The following is a 17,813-nucleotide window of genomic DNA, read 5'->3' on the forward strand; positions in this document are numbered from 1 at the left end:
CTCAAACACCACCAGGGTTGGAGCATTCACAACTTCCTTGGGCAACCCATTCCAGTGCCTGACCATCCTCATCACAGTAAAGCACTTCTTCCTTATATCTAATCTAAACTTCCCCTGTTTAAGTTTGAACTCTTTACCCCTTGACAGTCCCTAATGAAGAGTCCCTCCCCAGCACACTTATAGGCTCCCTTCAGATAGGGGAAGGCTGCTATGAGGTCTCCACGCAGCCTTCTCTTCTCCAGGCTGAACAGCCCCAACTTCTTCAACCTATCTTCATATGGGAGGTGCTCCAGTCCCTGATCATTCTCGTGTCCTTCCTCTGGACTTGTTCCAACAGTTCCATGTCCTGTTTATGTTGAGGACACCAGAACTGCACACAGTACTGCAAGTGAGGTCTCATGAGAGCAGAGCAGAGGGGCACACTTCTTTTGATGCAGCCCAGGATACCGTTGGCTTTCTGGGCTGCGAGCACACACTGCCAGCTCACATTCAGTTTCTCAACAACCAACAACCCTAAGTCCTTCTCCACAGGGCTGCTCTGACTTTCTTCTTTGCCCAGTCTGTAGCTGTGCCTGGGATTGCCCCGATCCAGGTGTGTGACCTTGTATTTGGCTTGGTTAAACTTCATCAGGTTGGCATTGGGCCACCTCACAAGCGTGTCAGGGTCTCTCTGGTTTCAGTGGTTTCCTTTGTTTCTATAGCAGAAGCTCAATCAATGTGATATCAATTGTTAATTGTGTTATGGAATATTCTACTCAAGGTCTATTTTAGGAATATATTGTAGATAGTATTTTAACTCATCTTTTGGGTACATCAGGCATGATACTGATTGTACCAGAGACAGAACTGAACAAGTAAATGAGCCTACATAGTACACTCTTTAAAGCCTGAGCTGTAAGGTGTACAGCATCAGTGAGGAACAGTATTTTGCCGTTAGATACTTACTTAAGGGCCAGATAGGATTGGTTTGTGATCAAATCAGTAATCTCAAATTACTAATTATCAAAGAAGATTTACATCACAAAAGCAATATATGGAATAAAAAATATATGGAATCTATGGAATAAAAAAATAAAAAATAATAAAAATCTTGTTAGTGCAGTGGATGAACTCACATTTCCTTTAACAAGAGCAGGAACAAGACTCATAAAATCCTATCTCTTCCAATTCTAGAAGTATTTTGTCAATTCAATTAACCTGACTGATTTCAGAAGAGCTATATTTAGTTTTTCTTGGCCTGGGGACTGGAAGGGAATTTTAAAGGTGGGAGAAATAAAGAAGTTTTACAATGTAAGAGTTTAAAGTTAAATAATAGCTGAATAATTCCAGTGTGCATAAATGTTAAAGAAATGCTTCTCTGACTTGTGTGTTCTCTGCAGAGTATGCTTACACCAGTTCCAGTACATGGGAAAACGATACATAGCCAGGTACTGTGTGGAATTTAAATCTCACTGTCTTGTTCACTAAGAATAATAGTGTGTACAGTATGCCTTGAATCTCTTACTACAAATACATTGCATGAGTAGAAGAGTTACTGTGAAATGACACCTAACAGTTTGCAGTAAGTAACCGGTTACTATATAACAAATCTGTATCCTTTCTGAAAGGCTGGTATGTGTTTAAGAATGATGTGTGTTGTGTATATTATCAATTACTTGAAGATCCACCCCTTAAATGCTATCTTTTACAGCACTTTTTTCCTTGCAATAGGAAGAAATTTTATTATTTGTTTTGTTTATTCACTTGGCCATAAAATCATGTCCGTTGAAATGTTTTAGAAACTTTATGTAGTGTTTTTACTGAAAGGTGACTGGTGAACATTCCAATGCTGCTGGTTTTCATTTTGAAGTTCAAAGTACCATTAGATAAGTGTATATTCCAAAGGCTGTTTAGGAGAAAATCTATGGGAGTCAGAAATATGCACTAAATTATTTGAGTATCTTTGTCTTAATGTGATTTTTAATGCAAAGTAGTTTTTTAAAAGAGTAAGATACAGCAACTTGCTTAGGCCTTACACTGTGACTGATATAATAATGCTGTTATAATTAAACTTGTGAGGTTGAAATACTGGCTCTCTTGAACTCAGTGAGAAAGTCGTTGCTGACTTCAGGTAGTAAAGCATTCTAACTAAAATGTTCACGGTTTTGTTAGTAATTTAAATTTAATAGCATTAAATAATATATACGTATTAATATACATTAATATAATAAAGTAATGTAATAATTAATACCTCTTTGTACAAACAACAGACTTGACTATCTCCTTCAAGATTTTTCAGGAAAAAAAATTCTTCTCTGTTCACATAACCCAAAGGAAAAATGAAAGGCCAAAATAAATCTGACTTTCTTAAGGTTTTGATTGTAGCCTTTGTGTTTAAATGTGCTTCAAACCCTGGACTTACAGGAGTCTATAATTTTCAGACTTTTTGTAAAAATTCTTCAAGCTAGTTTGTAGAGCAGACTACAACGCTTTCTTTTTTAGTTACTGATCACTTAGTCTGTGTACTTCATGTTACACTGAATAAAAAGCTATAGAAATCATCTGGTGTTCTGCAGAGAAATTGCATTTTCCTGGTAAATGTAGCTTTCTGGTCTTTCACATTGTCATTACAGTGAAGTGTATCACAATCAATGCATGTATTTTTAAAATACACAAATGACAGAGAATGAAAGGGAACAGGGAATTCTGTAATTCAAGCACTGGTTTTCATTTTTCATCAGCTCTGGTGGTGGTACTCAATAGGAAGTTAGCCTGTACTGATTGCTAACACAGATCACTTTTCTGTTTTCTTCACTTGGTTGCTGCAAGTTTAACAAAGTGTATGGCTCTTCTCCCTTCCTGCTTGGGTAAGATGTGCATAATACCTTAGTTAATTCCTGCACTCCTGTTGCATGTCTGCTTTCTAATTTTACCACAGTGTGTCCTAACTTTTTTCTCAAATTTTTGTAATGAAAATAGAGGATTTGGTTCTGAGTTCTGAATATTTTCAGAATATTTATGTCCTCAAATACTTATGTTTTCAAAAGCTCTGAAGTAAATTTAGTATTTGAAGAGCAACTGCTTGTGTGCTTTTGCTTTCATGCTTTGCAGTTTTCAGAGTTTGCTGTGATGCTTTTTTAAGCTACCTATTTTTGTTTTATAAATAAAACACTAAATAGGTTGCATTATAGTTCTTTCTCTAAAATTGCTTATGCTTAACTAACACTTCCTGTCTTGCTGCAGTTTGACATGTCTAACTTTTGCTTCTATCCCATTTCACCCATCTTGCAGGAACCAGGAGGGGTTGGGATCCATAGTTCATGATCGAAAATCTCAGACATTGCCTGTTTCCCGTAACAGAACAGGGATGATGCATGCCAGATTACAGCAGCTGAGCAGCCTGGATAACTCTCTCACTTTTAACCACAGTAAGTCTCATGACATGGTAACATTCATCATCCTTAACCAGTACCACAACACCAGAGACAGGTCCCAGAGCAACACCAGTGCACTTCGATGACTTTTATTGTTCTAGGTTAAAGGAATAACTTCATGGACTGTTCCTTGCCATAGGATAGAACAGTCAGTGCTGACTGATGCCATAACATGGAGCATGGTTAACTAAAGCATATTTTAAAATTGTATTGGATTTTTTTTTGTTTGTTTTCTTCGTTGTTTTGTTTTTTGTTTGGTTTTCTGTTTTTGTTGTTTTGGGGTTTTTTTTAATTACATGCACCTCAACTTTGTGCTGCACATACTTAGAAAATTTACTTATCTTTTTTTATTTGCTTTAGTAAGCTTTACTTTTACCTCCCATTTGGTCTTAAAAATGATTGGTCTAAAATCATATGCACTCTGACCGTATCTCCATGTTTTGACATCCTCTAAGGAGAAATAAGTTTCTTAGAATTTCTACAGAGTTTGTGAAGCCCATGATTTGGTTTGTCTGGAAGTGAAAAAGCGTCCAATAATGAAGTGATTTTTCTGTTTTCAGTGTGAGAAAGATATCAAGTATTCTTGGGATTTCTGTAGACAATGGTAAGATTTAATCAGGTTGAAGTCAGCTTGTATAAGACTGCTGTATTGAAGACTAAATCTGCTTCTGGCCTATCTTTTAAAACATGCTGCTCTTAAATTGCAAAATATACTTTATGCCAATTATTCTGAAGCACCATTTTTCAATTTTCAGCTTCAAAACCCAGTGAAACTGGTTGACTAATCCAGTAAAACACAACACTGATACTGAAAAGAATTACGTGCCGTAAAGCCATTATTTAACTGTATGTTCACTGTGTCCATCCTTTTATTTCCCAAAGCATATCTAACTATCAATTAAAATCTTTTAGCTCAATATCTGTAATAAAAAGCAGCTATTAGCCTAATGGCACCAGACTCACCACATAGTGTAGTGAAAAACTGAAAAAAAACCCAAACAAAAAACCCACCAAACCTTTTTGTTTATAAGTGCATTCTCATGCTGTTAAATAGAAGAAATGCTATACTTTGGATTTAAAAATGTCAGAAAACTATATAACCGTGCAAATTACTTTTTTCCTTGTAATCAGTCTGCTACTGCTGCATCATGATAATTTCTAGACATTTTTTGATAGCAAACAAAACAGCTTTTATGCTATATGACAACATATTCAGTAAGGTAAAATACTTTGTAGATGAAGACCGATTGTAAAAAAGAGATCTCTGGGAAATAAATAACACTGCTATTCCTAGGCCCTCTGCAAAGAGATTTCATACTTTCAGAACTTCACAAAGTTTACTGACTTTTAGAAACAGTGAGCTGAAAGATTTTAATAAATGCATGCTTCTGTAAAAATAAACTTTCTATTCTTTCCCACCTGAAGGAAATGAATAAAGGAAGGTGTCTCATTCAGATCACTTTGCATAAAGTGATAATAGTGGGGTTTTTTAAGTTGGACATTTAGTAAGTGTCAGAATACTACACCTTGTATTGACCAAGGTTTTACAAAGTGAAATTATGTTTCTGTAAAAACCATGTCAAATGCGAAATTGAATTTTATATCTTTGGTCTTGTTGTCTAATTTTTAGTTTTGTTTACTTGTCGCTCTGCCTGTATCTTGGATCCAGAGTTGTTTTCAGAGCTTAAATAAAACTTGTAGGCATCATCACTGGAATATATACAGGAAGGATGTAACTGGTGGAAATAGTTGCTTTACTTCTAAAATCATGATTCTTTGTAATAATGTAACTTGTAAACTTAAAATTTCTCCCTTTCTAAACACTAGAACAAGGGATAGAATTGAAGTCATAGTGTAAGTGATATTTCATGTCTGAGGAATTTTTTGTGCCTAAGTATGGAAAGAATAGGCCCTTTGTTCAAATTTCTAAAGCATCTCAATACAAACTACAAGAATGTAGATCTATGTGTATTGCTTGGGTGGGAGGAGAGGAGGATGCTCAGTTGAATAGTGACATGCAAATGTAGTAAAATACAGGAGATATACCCTTATCTGTAATAGCTGTATATGATCATTGTCAAGCTTTAGTCATTAGATGCTATCTCATTTTCCGTGTTCTTAAATAGTTCTAAATTCAGTTACTCTGCAGTAGTGTGAATGTGTGGGGGCACAATCATATGTGTGTCCAGGCAGATGTCCATATTATATGGGGTAATTTTAGTTCCATAGCTTCTTTTAAAGTTACATGTGAAAAATAGATTCCAATATGTTAGTTATACATGAAGAATACAAAATCATTTTCTCTAGAATAGTAGTGAATTGAACAAGAATAGTTTTTTATTATGTCCTTGGGAAAAGCACTCCTAAATCAGTTTTTTAACTCAATGGAAATGGGTGTTCCTTTACGCTTACATCCTGCACAAAACTTCTATCTCTAGTAATAATGCAGAGTAATCCATATTACCTCTTTGTTTGTTTGTTCTAAATTCTTTATGTGAAGAAAAAAAATTTAACTCTGTGGAATTCTGCCTATTGACTACAGCTTTTATTTGGTATTTATAATAAACTTTGCCCCTCCTGAATTGGAAAAAGAAACTGTTTCTTTAAAGAACACGTCCTCTGTCCTCAACACATTTCTCAAAATAGTTGTCATCTTTTGGTATCTTTAACGTTACTGAAACCATGGGTTAACTGAAGGATTTTAGGCTACCCAAAGGTGGTTTTAATGAAGAAGGATTTTTCTTTTAATTTCTTTAAGGAAAAGAACACTTTGGGTAAAAGAGAATATTTGGCAAACAGCTCCTGTTTGCTTTCAAATGCCAGTTGTTCCTCTCTGTCACTAGAGAGGCGAAGATGTAGTTGGATTGAAACTACAAACAAAGTAAATGGGAGGAGGAAGAGGTGGATGCAGAGAGAACACACACACACAAAACAAAAGGAACAATAAGTATACAGAAAGAATGTATAAATCCAAAGAAAAACTGGTGGTTATGGGTATGCATGCATAGTTCAGCCAGGGAAGCAAGGAGGTACAGAAGAAAGTGGCCAGATGTCATTATGAAAGAATATATAATTTCTTCTGTTCTTTTCTTGGTCTGTACAAGTTTGTCATGCTTGTCATTGATTTAGTTATGTCAGGTTGACTGTAGAACTAAAATACATACACGATCCAGACCAAATTTTTATGAAGCAGCTAGAGCACATTTGTCAGTCTGGTTCTTAAAGATTAATGTTAGGGAATATATATGGCATATCCTGCTTCAGTACAGCTTATAATATATTTTTAAAATTATTTAAATACAGTATGGAGCTAGAAGCAATACAGTGTTTTTACTAAATATGGAGTTATTGCATGGTATTCTACAGAGCACAAATAATTATTTGGGTCTTCAGTTGCATATACGTACACAATTATATTCCTTCAATTCTTAGTGTTTTGTATTTTTGCAGTGGTGGACTTATGATTGACTTTGAGATTCTTATACCATTGCTAAATTACCAACACGCATTTTTGGCTGTAACTCCATTCTATTGCAATTCTTATTTTAAGATTATATGTGTGTGTATAACCTGTACATTTATATTTATATACACATATATATGAACATCAGACATTTATTGTTTAAACTGCTATTTAATGCTTCTATTGCTGAAATTAGTACTTAATATGTTTTATGGTCTTTTGCAAATTATGTTAGAATGATTATATGCACTTATGAATTCTTTTTCTGTATTGAGTACTAACTTCTGTCAGGCTTTTTACTTCTTAATCTTTCCCTAGTTTGGCAAGTCTTTTGGAAATAAGAAACATCTAAATTAGTATATCCAGCACTTACGCTTCATTTGGAATTTCTGTAGGCTATGGCCATTCCGATGCAGATGTTCTTCACCAGTCTTTACTTGAAGCAAATATTGCCACTGAAGTTTGCCTTACAATTCTGGATACTCTGTCATTATTCACAATGGCTTTTAAGGTTTGTTCTTCTCTTACTGTTAATATCTCCCATAATTATCTTTTAGGAAAAAACTCAAATATTTTTAAAATTATATTTTAAAGTCTAATAATATACCATTGTATTTTTAGCACTTCTAGCATTGTGCTTCATTATTGTGTCATGTAAAAGCTGTTAACCTCTTGCAGCAAAATGTTTTGGCTTCAGTTACTCATTGCACACGGGCTTCTTACTGATCAGCAGTAATCTGTGTAGATCTTTGACCTCCTACAAGCATTTGTATCTTCATACACAGAGCTTGAAACTGTACTGAGTTCCGGTCTGCAAGTCAACATTATCAGAATGGTTTTTTAAGGAGGACTGCCTCCTTCAATTTTTTAATATTGAGGAATCCCCAAAATGACTATGACTATTTGGAAGTTCTTTAGCGTGGAGAATGTTTTGCATCATCCTGAATAGAAAAAGGGACATCTGCAGTTACACACCTCTTCCGTGTTTGAGAGAGCTTAAGACAAGCTACAAGAGTCCAGATCTGTAGTGGGCCTTAAGAATCTTATTTAAAAATCTGTTAAACTAGATTGTTTGAGTTAATATTGCCTTAAAACTTACTTGAGACAGTAATGGAGCTGCCTCGCAGCATATACCATTTGGTTGCTTGTATATACCAATGACATGGAAGAGTGGAGTGTGCAGAGAGGAGTTGCAGAAGGTGCAGGACCTAGTAGAATCATGTTGGAGGGCTAGTGGAGTCAAGAGGGAGCAATACTTAACATGATCCTCTCAGTTCTGGACTCCCTTGACTGGATTGATTAACCTATTTTGATGTTTTGTAAGAGGAGAGACCTCACTGTTTCATCCTCTAGTCCCATAGGAACCTAGTGCATGTACTCAGTGGACAAAGGGAGAAAACAGGTCCTCGGAGCAAAACAGAAGTAGTATGAATTGTTAAAAAAGTAGATGCACAGCCAGGACCTGTGCTAGAGAAATTGGAGGAGGCCAGATTTAAAAGAAAGCTTGGATGGAAGGCAGTTGATGATACAGAAATCAGGCGTAACCCCATGTATTTTGTGCCTCAGAATGAGCTTTGGAATATTGATGCAGATAAAACTCTGAAAAGTAACTAATATGTTTGTTCTTAAGAGGCCTTTCAGTTTCAATTCTATTACAGTATGGAAAGATGGTGAGTGGTTTTTGGGGAGTTTGAGAGCATTGCTATCAGCAAATTCCACTGCTATGAGAAAATTCCCTTCTGTGAGCTGCTAAATCCAGTGTAACCGAAGTGTGTTAGTACTTTGAGAGTGCTTCTCAAAGAACTGTTAATCGTAATTGATTTAATTAACAGCTGTTTCAGACAGTTGTGTTCTGTTAGCCTATTTAGAAGCTAAGACTATTTATAAGCAGTATTAATGAAATGTTAGAAATGTATAATCAAGGTGTGGTATTAATCATCTTGGTCATACTGTGCAGATTGTTTATTGTTATCATTTTTATTAAATACTTCCTTCTTTTGGATGATCTGTATGTTCTTAGAATAGTATAAATGTATCACTGTACAAAACTCTACATTCTCTCTTTCAATTTAAAGAATCAACTACTGACTGATCATGGGCATAATCCACTGATGAAGAAAGTATTTGATGTATACCTCTGCTTCCTTCAAAAGAATCAGTCTGAAATAGCACTGAAAAATGTCTTCATTGCTTTAAGGGCACTTATTTTTAAGGTAAGAAGTTTAAAAATAGTTAATCTTCAAGTATTTATCCATTTCTTTAGTCAACAATACATTATGCAAAAAATTAAGAATTAAAATACCAAATTAATGTTGGTTATTGAGGACTGATCTAATCCCAGCAGTGTCCTTTGAATTGCTGTAAAAGTCGTATTGTCTTATGAACTACTATGTCTATTTTTTCCACAATTTGCGAATATTTATATGTTTGTATTTTTTCTTGATATCCTTATAAAGAACTGAAGCTAGTTTTAATGAATAATTTCTTTCTTTTCTACTTTTTCCTCAGTTTCCTTCTACATTTTATGAAGGTAGAGCTGATATGTGTTCTGCACTGTGCTATGAAATTCTGAAATATTGTAATTCCAAACTGAGTTCGATTCGTACTGAAGCATCACAGCTACTGTACTTCTTAATGAGAAATAATTTTGATTACACAGGGAAGAAGTCTTTTGTTAGGACACATCTGCAAGTTAGTATCCTTCCTTTATTTTTCTCTTTTGGTTTTAAATATTGTATTTGTGGATGTGCAGATGCAAAGCCCTGTCCAATAAAGACATAAATTATTTTGTGTTCAAGACTGGTACTATTCTAAGAGTAAATAGATGGCAATAAAAGCATGTTCAGTACAAGGAAATCCAAACAATTTCATGGCCCTGTGTTTCATAGGAAATAATTTTTATTTGTCCGTAGCAGATGTTCTGTTTTGTAGATGTTAATTGGTAACTGGCATACCCTGTTGCATCTGAAAAAGAAGAATGCAGTCACAATCAAGTTAAAGTCTAAAATAAAACAAATACATAGAAAATTGTGTGTTCTGTCAAAGCTGGGAACAACAGTTTACTAGTTTTATGACCTCTGGCTAGTTCACTTGGCAGTCAATCTTTAGAGTAGAGAATGCATGTGCATTACACAACACTGTTTTTTCTTGCCTATGTTATTATACAAATAACTTGGGGAAAAAAAAAAAAACCAAAACAAATATAATTGAACTGAAGGGAGTCATCTTTCAATTAAAATTCCGGTTCCTTTGCAGTTACTTCATAGGTGCATCACAAAGGTATTTCATTAAATATGCACTAACAAGACATTTGTTTCTGTCAAGGTTATTATTTCAGTAAGCCAGTTGATTGCGGATGTTGTTGGAATTGGAGGAACTAGATTTCAGCAGTCCCTTTCCATCATCAACAATTGTGCCAATAATGACAGAATTATAAAGGTCTGGTTTTATTCTTCTTTCCATACTGTAAAAGGATGCTTGAAAACTCTATCATAGCATCTTTTGCAATTATGTTTCAACTTCTTATTCAGATAATAGAAAAAGATAGTCATTAACCTGACTTCTCTGTGTTTTAGCACACTACATTCCCCTCTGATGTTAAGGATTTAACAAAACGTATTCGTACAGTACTGATGGCTACAGCTCAGATGAAGGAGCATGAGAATGATCCAGAAATGCTTGTAGACCTCCAGTACAGTTTGGCAAAGTCTTATGCTAGTACGCCTGAACTAAGGAAGACTTGGTTAGACAGCATGGCAAGGATCCATGTTAAAAATGGAGATCTGTCAGAGGTAAGAGAAAAAAATCACACTAGTTTTAGCTTTGTAAAAGCTTCAGCTTACCTTTCTTGAAATTGAATGTACTGTATGTAGTTGTTAGTGTGTAATATAATAAGCACTTCTAATAATTTTTGAATTGTTAGTAGATTAGCTTGAATGGCTGATAAGTTTATGTCCCACTCTGTTTACTAATATAAAGTATATGTTTAACAACTGTAGCTGACACAGTGCTAAACCAGGAATGCTCAATGCAAATCATGGAAGACACAGACCTTCTCCTTAGAAATATCTTTGTTATCAGTTGCTGAAACACTTAAAGCCACTCCTTGAATTTCTCTCCAGTTGCCTTTACAGAATCAGCTTGATTCTGTCCCAGACTGCTTATTAAAAAACTCCTTGTGTTCTTAAAATTGAGAAATCACTTTTTTTTTTTTTTTTTGTTTGGAAAAAAGCTATCTGATTTCACTGTGCTGTTGAAATATTTCTTTCTAGCAAAAACAAGAGTTGGGAGTAGGGATTTTTATGTCTTGATGTAAGTATTTTGTCTGCATACAGAATGCATTTTGTCTCTTTCTGAAAGTTTGCTCCATCTGAAAGTAAATCACATTACAAGACATCACTGAATTTGGTAAACATGTCTGTTAAACTTAGAATCATGTAAATGAGTAAATATCGTCAAGAAATAGTAGCTGCTATCTTACTCATGTCTTAGTACTAGAATTCTTTTCTAATATATGGTAGCAACACAGAAGACATATCCAAAATACTCTGTTACTAGCTTGTATTTTGAAGGAAGCAATTTCCATTCTCTCAGAAGAAAAGCTCTTGTAGTCCTTTTCCTTTTCAGGTCTGGTTTGTTGCTTGTTTGCTTTTGGTTGTTGTTTTTTGGTTTTTTTTTTTTTTAATTTGACTCTCTGACTGCAATCAGATGAGGACCTCTGGAAATCACCAAGCCCAACCCCATAGAAAGTATGAGTTACAGAGAATTTCTAACATACACTTATTTTTTCCTCCACCTCCATTTTCTGAAATTCTGCAACCTCCATATGTAAACTGTTCAACTGAGAATTACAGTTAGAACTAACACTTTGCTGTAAGCCTAAACCTTTTTAGTAAAGGAAGAATCTTGAATCTTTATTTTTTGTCCTTTCTGTGGAGAAAAATCATCAATGTCAATTTCATAAAGCATCACAAATACTTGAAGACGGTGCTGTCCCTCTTCTAATTCTTCTGTTTTCTGGACTACAGCAACCAAATTCCTTCATATTCCATTCACTGGTGAAACTTCTCCTCTTTTGCTGCTTTCAAATGGTTTGTCACCAGATTTTGTTCCATTATTCTTGGTCTGGAGCAAAGAAAGACAAAACAGATTAGCAGAAGAACCATCAAAGGCTGAGTAGAATAATTAATAGATCTTTTGCTTCACATAATACTTAAAATACACCCCCGAAAAAAAAGCCTGATTTGCCTGTTTTTATTTTAGTTTGGTGTTCCTACCTTGTAATTCATGATCCATGGTCACTTGGGGTATCTAGTGCTGTCCATGCTACACAATGCTCTTGTAAAGAGTGAGTGCTCTTGCGCAGGTACTCTTTTGCATAAATGAGGTGGAGAATTCTTAAACCAGTCATAGGACATCTCCTGCAAAGCAGCATAAAGGAAAACCAAACTGTAGTGACAGGACAAGGGGTAACGGGTTCAAACTTAAACAGGGGAAGTTTAAATTGGATATAAGGAGGAAATTCTTTCCTGTTAGAGTAGTGAGGCACTGGAATGGGTTGCCCAGGGAGGTTGTGAGTGCTCCATCCCTGGCAGTGTTCAAGGCCAGGTTGGATGAAGCCTTGGGTGGGATGGTTTAGTGTGAGGTGTCCCTGTCCATGGCAGGGGGGCTGGAACTAGATGATCTTGAGGTCCTTTCCAACCCTAACTATTCTATGATTCTATGATTCTATGAAATTATCTCAGCGTGTGGCTCTTACATACCTTAGGTTTAGTACTTCCATTATAATTGTAATTTACAAGATTGTTACATGTTTCTGTTTTAGGCAGCAATGTGCTATGTCCATGTAGCAGCATTGGTTGCAGAATATCTCACACGAAAAGGTATGATTTTGAAATCTTACTATAATATTTCTATTTTTTCAATATAGTTTAGGATAAGCAATAGTTTCCCTGAGGAAGTTGTAGGTGTTTCATTGTTATGAAGGAAAAAATTCTGACCTAACCAGATAGTATACTCATGTATTTAAGAGTATACTTGCATATCTAAGAGGCAGCATTTCAGATAAAGGGGAAGTAAAGTTTTTAGGAAATAAAAAAACACGCTAATTTTACACCAGAGCCGTCAATAGCCGAAGTCAGACCCTTGCGAAAGAAAACTCACCAGTGAATATTCTTGTTCCACAAGTAATCTCTCACTGCATTTAGGAAAATCTGTCATTGCCAGAGAAGTCAAAATAAATTCATAGAGATTTTTAAATGCTGAGTCAGTGATAATAGTGTTATATAAAAGTTATTTCTTCTCAGTAATACAGAGAGTCAGACTTCCACCTGTGGTATTTCCAGAAGCAAGAAAAATGCATTTGAGGTAGTCATTCAATAAAACCTTTGGTGGTCAGACTCGCATGTGAGCAGAAAGAATCTTTGTAGGAATGAGCTAGGAAACAAACATGTGCTTCTATAGTATTTAAATGCTACAGAAATAGTGAAAATAAGTGTGAAATAAATATGTGCTTTTGTCGTATTTACTGGTTGCTCTTGAGACTTTAATTAGTATGTATAATGTTAAGTATTTTTAAATATGTCTTCTGCTTTATCCAGCATCACAAAATGGCCTAACATTATCCTGGTGGAGAAAAAATAACTTGTCTATTTTGCTTTTTCTATGACAGGGATGTTTAGGCAAGGTTGTACTGCTTTCAGAGTAATCACACCTAATATTGATGAAGAGGCTTCAATGATGGAGGATGTTGGAATGCAAGATGTTCACTTCAATGAAGTAAGTAAACGTAAGAGTGTTAAAAGTGATGCACATTGAAGTGCTGTCTGTTTTTTCTAAGTTTTGTGTTTCAGTCTGGAGGCTGGCTGATGTGATGGATATTACAATTATTTTCTTAGCTGCTCTTCTAATCCTAAAACTGAAATAAAATACTTCTGTGAGCTGTCTCGGCTTTAGAGAATTTATTATATATATTTATATTAAATAAAGCACTAGCGCATCATCTCAACACCACTACTGCAGTAAAAGTAAGCAAAATTTTCAAACTTAAACAGGGGATATTTAGGCCACATATAAGGAAGAAATTCTTTACTGTGACAGTGGTGAGGTACTGGAACAGGTTGCCCAAGGAATTTGTGGCTGCCCCATCCCTGGCAGTGTTTCAGGCCAGGTTGGACAGGACCTTGAGCAACCTTGTCTAGTGTGAGGTGTCCCTGCCCATGGCAGGGGGGTTGGAACTAAATGATCTTTAAGGTCTTTTCCAACCCAAACCATTTGTGATTCTGTAATTTCAAAAATAAGTTTTTCAGCTAGTTGACAGGATGGACACTAATGTGGCTTATTAGAGTTAGCAAGATTTTTTTGTTGTTGTTTGGGGGGTTTTGAGGGTTTTGTTGTTTTGTTTTTTTTTTTTTTCCCCTAAACTGACTTTGATTGGGAATGTTACTACACCAGCAATCATGAAAATGTGTTTAGTGGTTTATTGTTGGTTTATGGTTTCCTTAAGGAAATCTGCCATAACAATGGAAAGAGTTTAACCGACACCAGACTTACATCAGTGTTGATTTTTTTTTGGCTTAAGTTTCTCTCCTTGTGTCTTCACTGATCCATCTGTGCTCTACAGTAAATTTTGCTATTATCTTTGCCTATGTAAAAAGAAAATAAATAATCTTTTTCCTGAAAGAAAATCTGCACTATGTATTAGTCAGGATAGGTGGTAGAGGGAGGGACAGACTGCCTGTTTACATATAGATAGATAGATAGATAGATAGATAGATATTTTGGTTTAGATTGTATACTGCAAAGGTGTATGATCATTATTTGACTCTGCAAATTGTGGCTATGCTAACAGATTTAGGAGGAACATATGAAAGACGTAGGGATTTAAGCCTGGGTTTAGGCCTAGTGTACCTGTGTTTTACTCCTAAGTTCTGGTTGTGCTTTGCTCTGTAGTTTTAAGGCAAAATTTGTTGATTTTTTTCTGGGAAGGCAGGAATTGGAATTAACTTGAAATGATGAAATTCAGTGGGGTTTTTTTCCAGGGACACCCAATACCAGATTGCTTTGTTTGTTTTAATTTATGTGCTGTAGTCTTTAAACGACTGATTTTCCTGATCCAGCATGAAATTTAGCATGTTACTCAAAATGAAATGTAAGCTGCTCTAAGTGAGCCAAGAGTTTGGTTACTAGTGACTACTGCTGATGGAAACTTTTGTTAGAAATTCTTGTCAGTATCTACCTGACAAGCCATTTGACAGACGTAAATTCTTTTTATTTTTTAAACTGAAAGATTTAAGAAAATATTTATTTTCTCATTAGTCAGTCCCTGCAAAAAGAATATACTGCTTTTCCTGGGACATTGAACCCTACACAAATTTATTTCCATTTCTCAGTATTTCCATGGAATGGAAGTAAGCCAAGAGTGAAATTATAAGTCTGTGGAGCCTGCAAAAGCATCAAACCTTGCCAAATTTAATTTTTCTCTGCATGCAACCCTTTTTAAACTTAACCATGTAGTACTCTGACTCACTGAGTATTGAAAAAAGTTACTATTTCTCAGATAACTTCTTACAGTTTGCCCCAAGAAGAGTAATAGGGAAGAACTGTGTGGTTTTTAGTAGACTAAAAATCATGGGTAAATTCGGGTGACTAGTATTTTACAAAAGTACTTCAGAGCAGGTGGTCTAGTTGCTTCATGAATAGAAACATTCATATACGGATTGTTTCCTCAGTGTGTTCTTATGTGAGCAAAACTGTGCTAGTCTGAAAAAAGAAAATCCTTTTTTTTTTTTTTTTTTAACAAAGTTACTGTGTGCATTTCAATTAAACAGCTGTTTACCCAGACAGTCTTTTGAGCAGCACAAGTCAAATTCTTCTTGCAATACTAAAAAAAACTCCCAAACTTCTGAGTGTCAGAAATAGGAAGGTAAAAGGCTGGAATCTGGTATCCTTTCCATGCTAGACTTTGCTGTAAGCATTCCATCAGTGAGAGATCTGCGGTACAGCTAACAGGCCTGTGACAGGTGCCAGTTTCCATGCAGATGAAGGCTGGAAACAATTTAATTCAGATTTTTTGGGTTTTTTTCCCCAAATAAATTTTGCCAGAATACAGCTACATCACAGATACTGAGTCAATCTCTACCTCCTTGTTTGGGTTTCTTTTTTTTGGGTCTCTTATTTAGCTATGACTTTCATGGGAAGATTTTCTCTAACTTGCAGATTGGTAAATTAAGCCGCTTCAAAGGTCACATGATACTATAAGTGATCAACATCTAGTGTAATTCAATATATCAAAGCACTTTATGAAAAACAGAAATAGGTACTTACCCAAACACATAAGATGCTTGGAGTATGGTGGTGAAGGCTGGTATTCAGGAATACTCAGGCTGATTTTGTTTGACATCTTCATTAGCAAAGTAGGTCATGGGATATGGTGTATCAAGAAGTTTGTATCTTAGTTTTGTTGTGCTGACTGAAGCAGAAGAAATCAAATGCATGGAAAATAAAGAATTATGATAAACTGAAGGGACTTTATAGTTATTATGTAACTGCTCTAATGCAGATTTCATGCTTCCATTCTAACATACTGAAAATCATAGTTCTTATTTAATCTTAAATAACTATTTTTTTGAAACAAGGATATTAGACTCAAACCTGCAAATCCAAGGTGGTTTCTTGCTTGTGACTCTGTTTTGACCCTTCAGGACTTCTCAGCTTCTCTCACTTTATACTTTAATTCTGGAGCAAGTGTTCTAGATCCCACAGGTATATCTGAATAGCTACTCTGAGTACAGGTTTGGTATTGTATCCTTTTGTTTTATCTTTAATGTCATTTGATAGTTTCCTTCAGAACTGTTAGTCAAGTGTTTTTATAGCTATCTTTTAAAAATAATGTTCTCTGTGCAAAACCAAAAAAAGAAAACCACCAAAAACAAACATCCCAAGGAAACAAACTTTGAAAAAAAAAGAATCCAAAACAAAAAAAAAAAAAACAAAAAACCCCCAAAAGACAACCGACCTGTTACGAGGTACTGGAATGGTCTCAAGACCCAGGTTCCTCACACAGGTGTCATTTTTAGACCTAAGAGGTCAGAAGTATCTAGACAAAAAAATGCTGTTTGTGGTAAATACAAAGAATATGAGTGCAGACTCAGACCATTCTGTTTTGTTTTGAGGCAAGATCTCCCTTTTCATTGGAAAGAACTTTGGTTATAATTATTTGTTGTGCTTTTCATGAGTACTCAATACTTTTCCTTTTTCAAATGTGTATCCAAATCTAGGATGTGCTGATGGAATTGTTGGAGCAGTGTGCTGATGGACTCTGGAAGGCAGAACGCTACGAACTCATTGCCGACATATATAAACTTATAATTCCTATTTATGAAAAACGGAGAGATTTTGAGGTAGTAAATTCATCATAAGTAAATTCAAGTGAGGAAAAAAAGTCCTGATTTTTCTCATCTTACCTGCATGACGCATTGGACATCACAGAACAAGAATATTTAAATTGTAAATGAAATATGAACGTGTTGAAATTTTTGTTTTAATTTTAAATATTTTTTCATTAAATAATTAAAAATTAATAGTGTATTATTCCACACAAGTTTTATATTATTGTATATATTATTATATTAATTTATATTTTTCTATACAATAGGTTTGTATGCAAAACTTATTACTACTGTTCAATGAAATAATGTTTTTAGTTATTATTAACTACAAGGACGTAAGTTATTGTTGTTTTAAGATAGGAAAGTTCTAGTTTATTCCTTTACCCCATGACTCTTTCTTATTTTTAGAGGCTTGCTCATTTATATGACACTCTTCATCGAGCATACAGTAAAGTAACAGAAGTTATGCATACAGGCAGGAGACTGCTGGGAACTTATTTCAGGGTAGCATTCTTTGGACAGGTGAGTTTTGTTTAAGTTTCATTTTGT

At 35.0% G+C, this 17,813-nt stretch overlaps 1 protein-coding gene across 7 annotated transcripts in view; it reads left to right on the plus strand.

Moving 5' to 3' along the window:
* The window catches only part of DOCK9 (dedicator of cytokinesis 9), a 115,974-nt gene that overhangs the window by 89,329 nt on the left and 8,832 nt on the right, over positions 1 to 17,813 (plus strand). For 2 of the 7 annotated variants that reach the window (XM_065678017.1, XM_065678022.1), the window contains exons 37-47: positions 1,380 to 1,427; positions 3,271 to 3,407; positions 7,272 to 7,387; positions 8,952 to 9,089; positions 9,385 to 9,567; positions 10,201 to 10,314; positions 10,452 to 10,667; positions 12,701 to 12,758; positions 13,547 to 13,653; positions 17,154 to 17,276; positions 17,673 to 17,786. In XM_065678017.1, coding sequence (XP_065534089.1) covers positions 1,380 to 1,427; positions 3,271 to 3,407; positions 7,272 to 7,387; positions 8,952 to 9,089; positions 9,385 to 9,567; positions 10,201 to 10,314; positions 10,452 to 10,667; positions 12,701 to 12,758; positions 13,547 to 13,653; positions 17,154 to 17,276; positions 17,673 to 17,786 — 1,354 coding nt within the window. Of the gene's footprint in view, positions 1 to 1,379; positions 1,428 to 3,270; positions 3,408 to 3,973; positions 4,018 to 4,168; positions 4,259 to 7,271; positions 7,388 to 8,951; positions 9,090 to 9,384; positions 9,568 to 10,200; positions 10,315 to 10,451; positions 10,668 to 12,700; positions 12,759 to 13,546; positions 13,654 to 17,153; positions 17,277 to 17,672; positions 17,787 to 17,813 lie in introns of those variants that run through there. The other 5 variants (XM_065678019.1, XM_065678023.1, XM_065678018.1 and 2 more) reach the window with 4 other exon arrangements.

Source organism: Lathamus discolor, chromosome 4, assembly GCF_037157495.1.
Source record: "Lathamus discolor isolate bLatDis1 chromosome 4, bLatDis1.hap1, whole genome shotgun sequence".
In the NCBI taxonomy this organism is placed as follows: domain Eukaryota; kingdom Metazoa; phylum Chordata; class Aves; order Psittaciformes; family Psittacidae; genus Lathamus; species Lathamus discolor.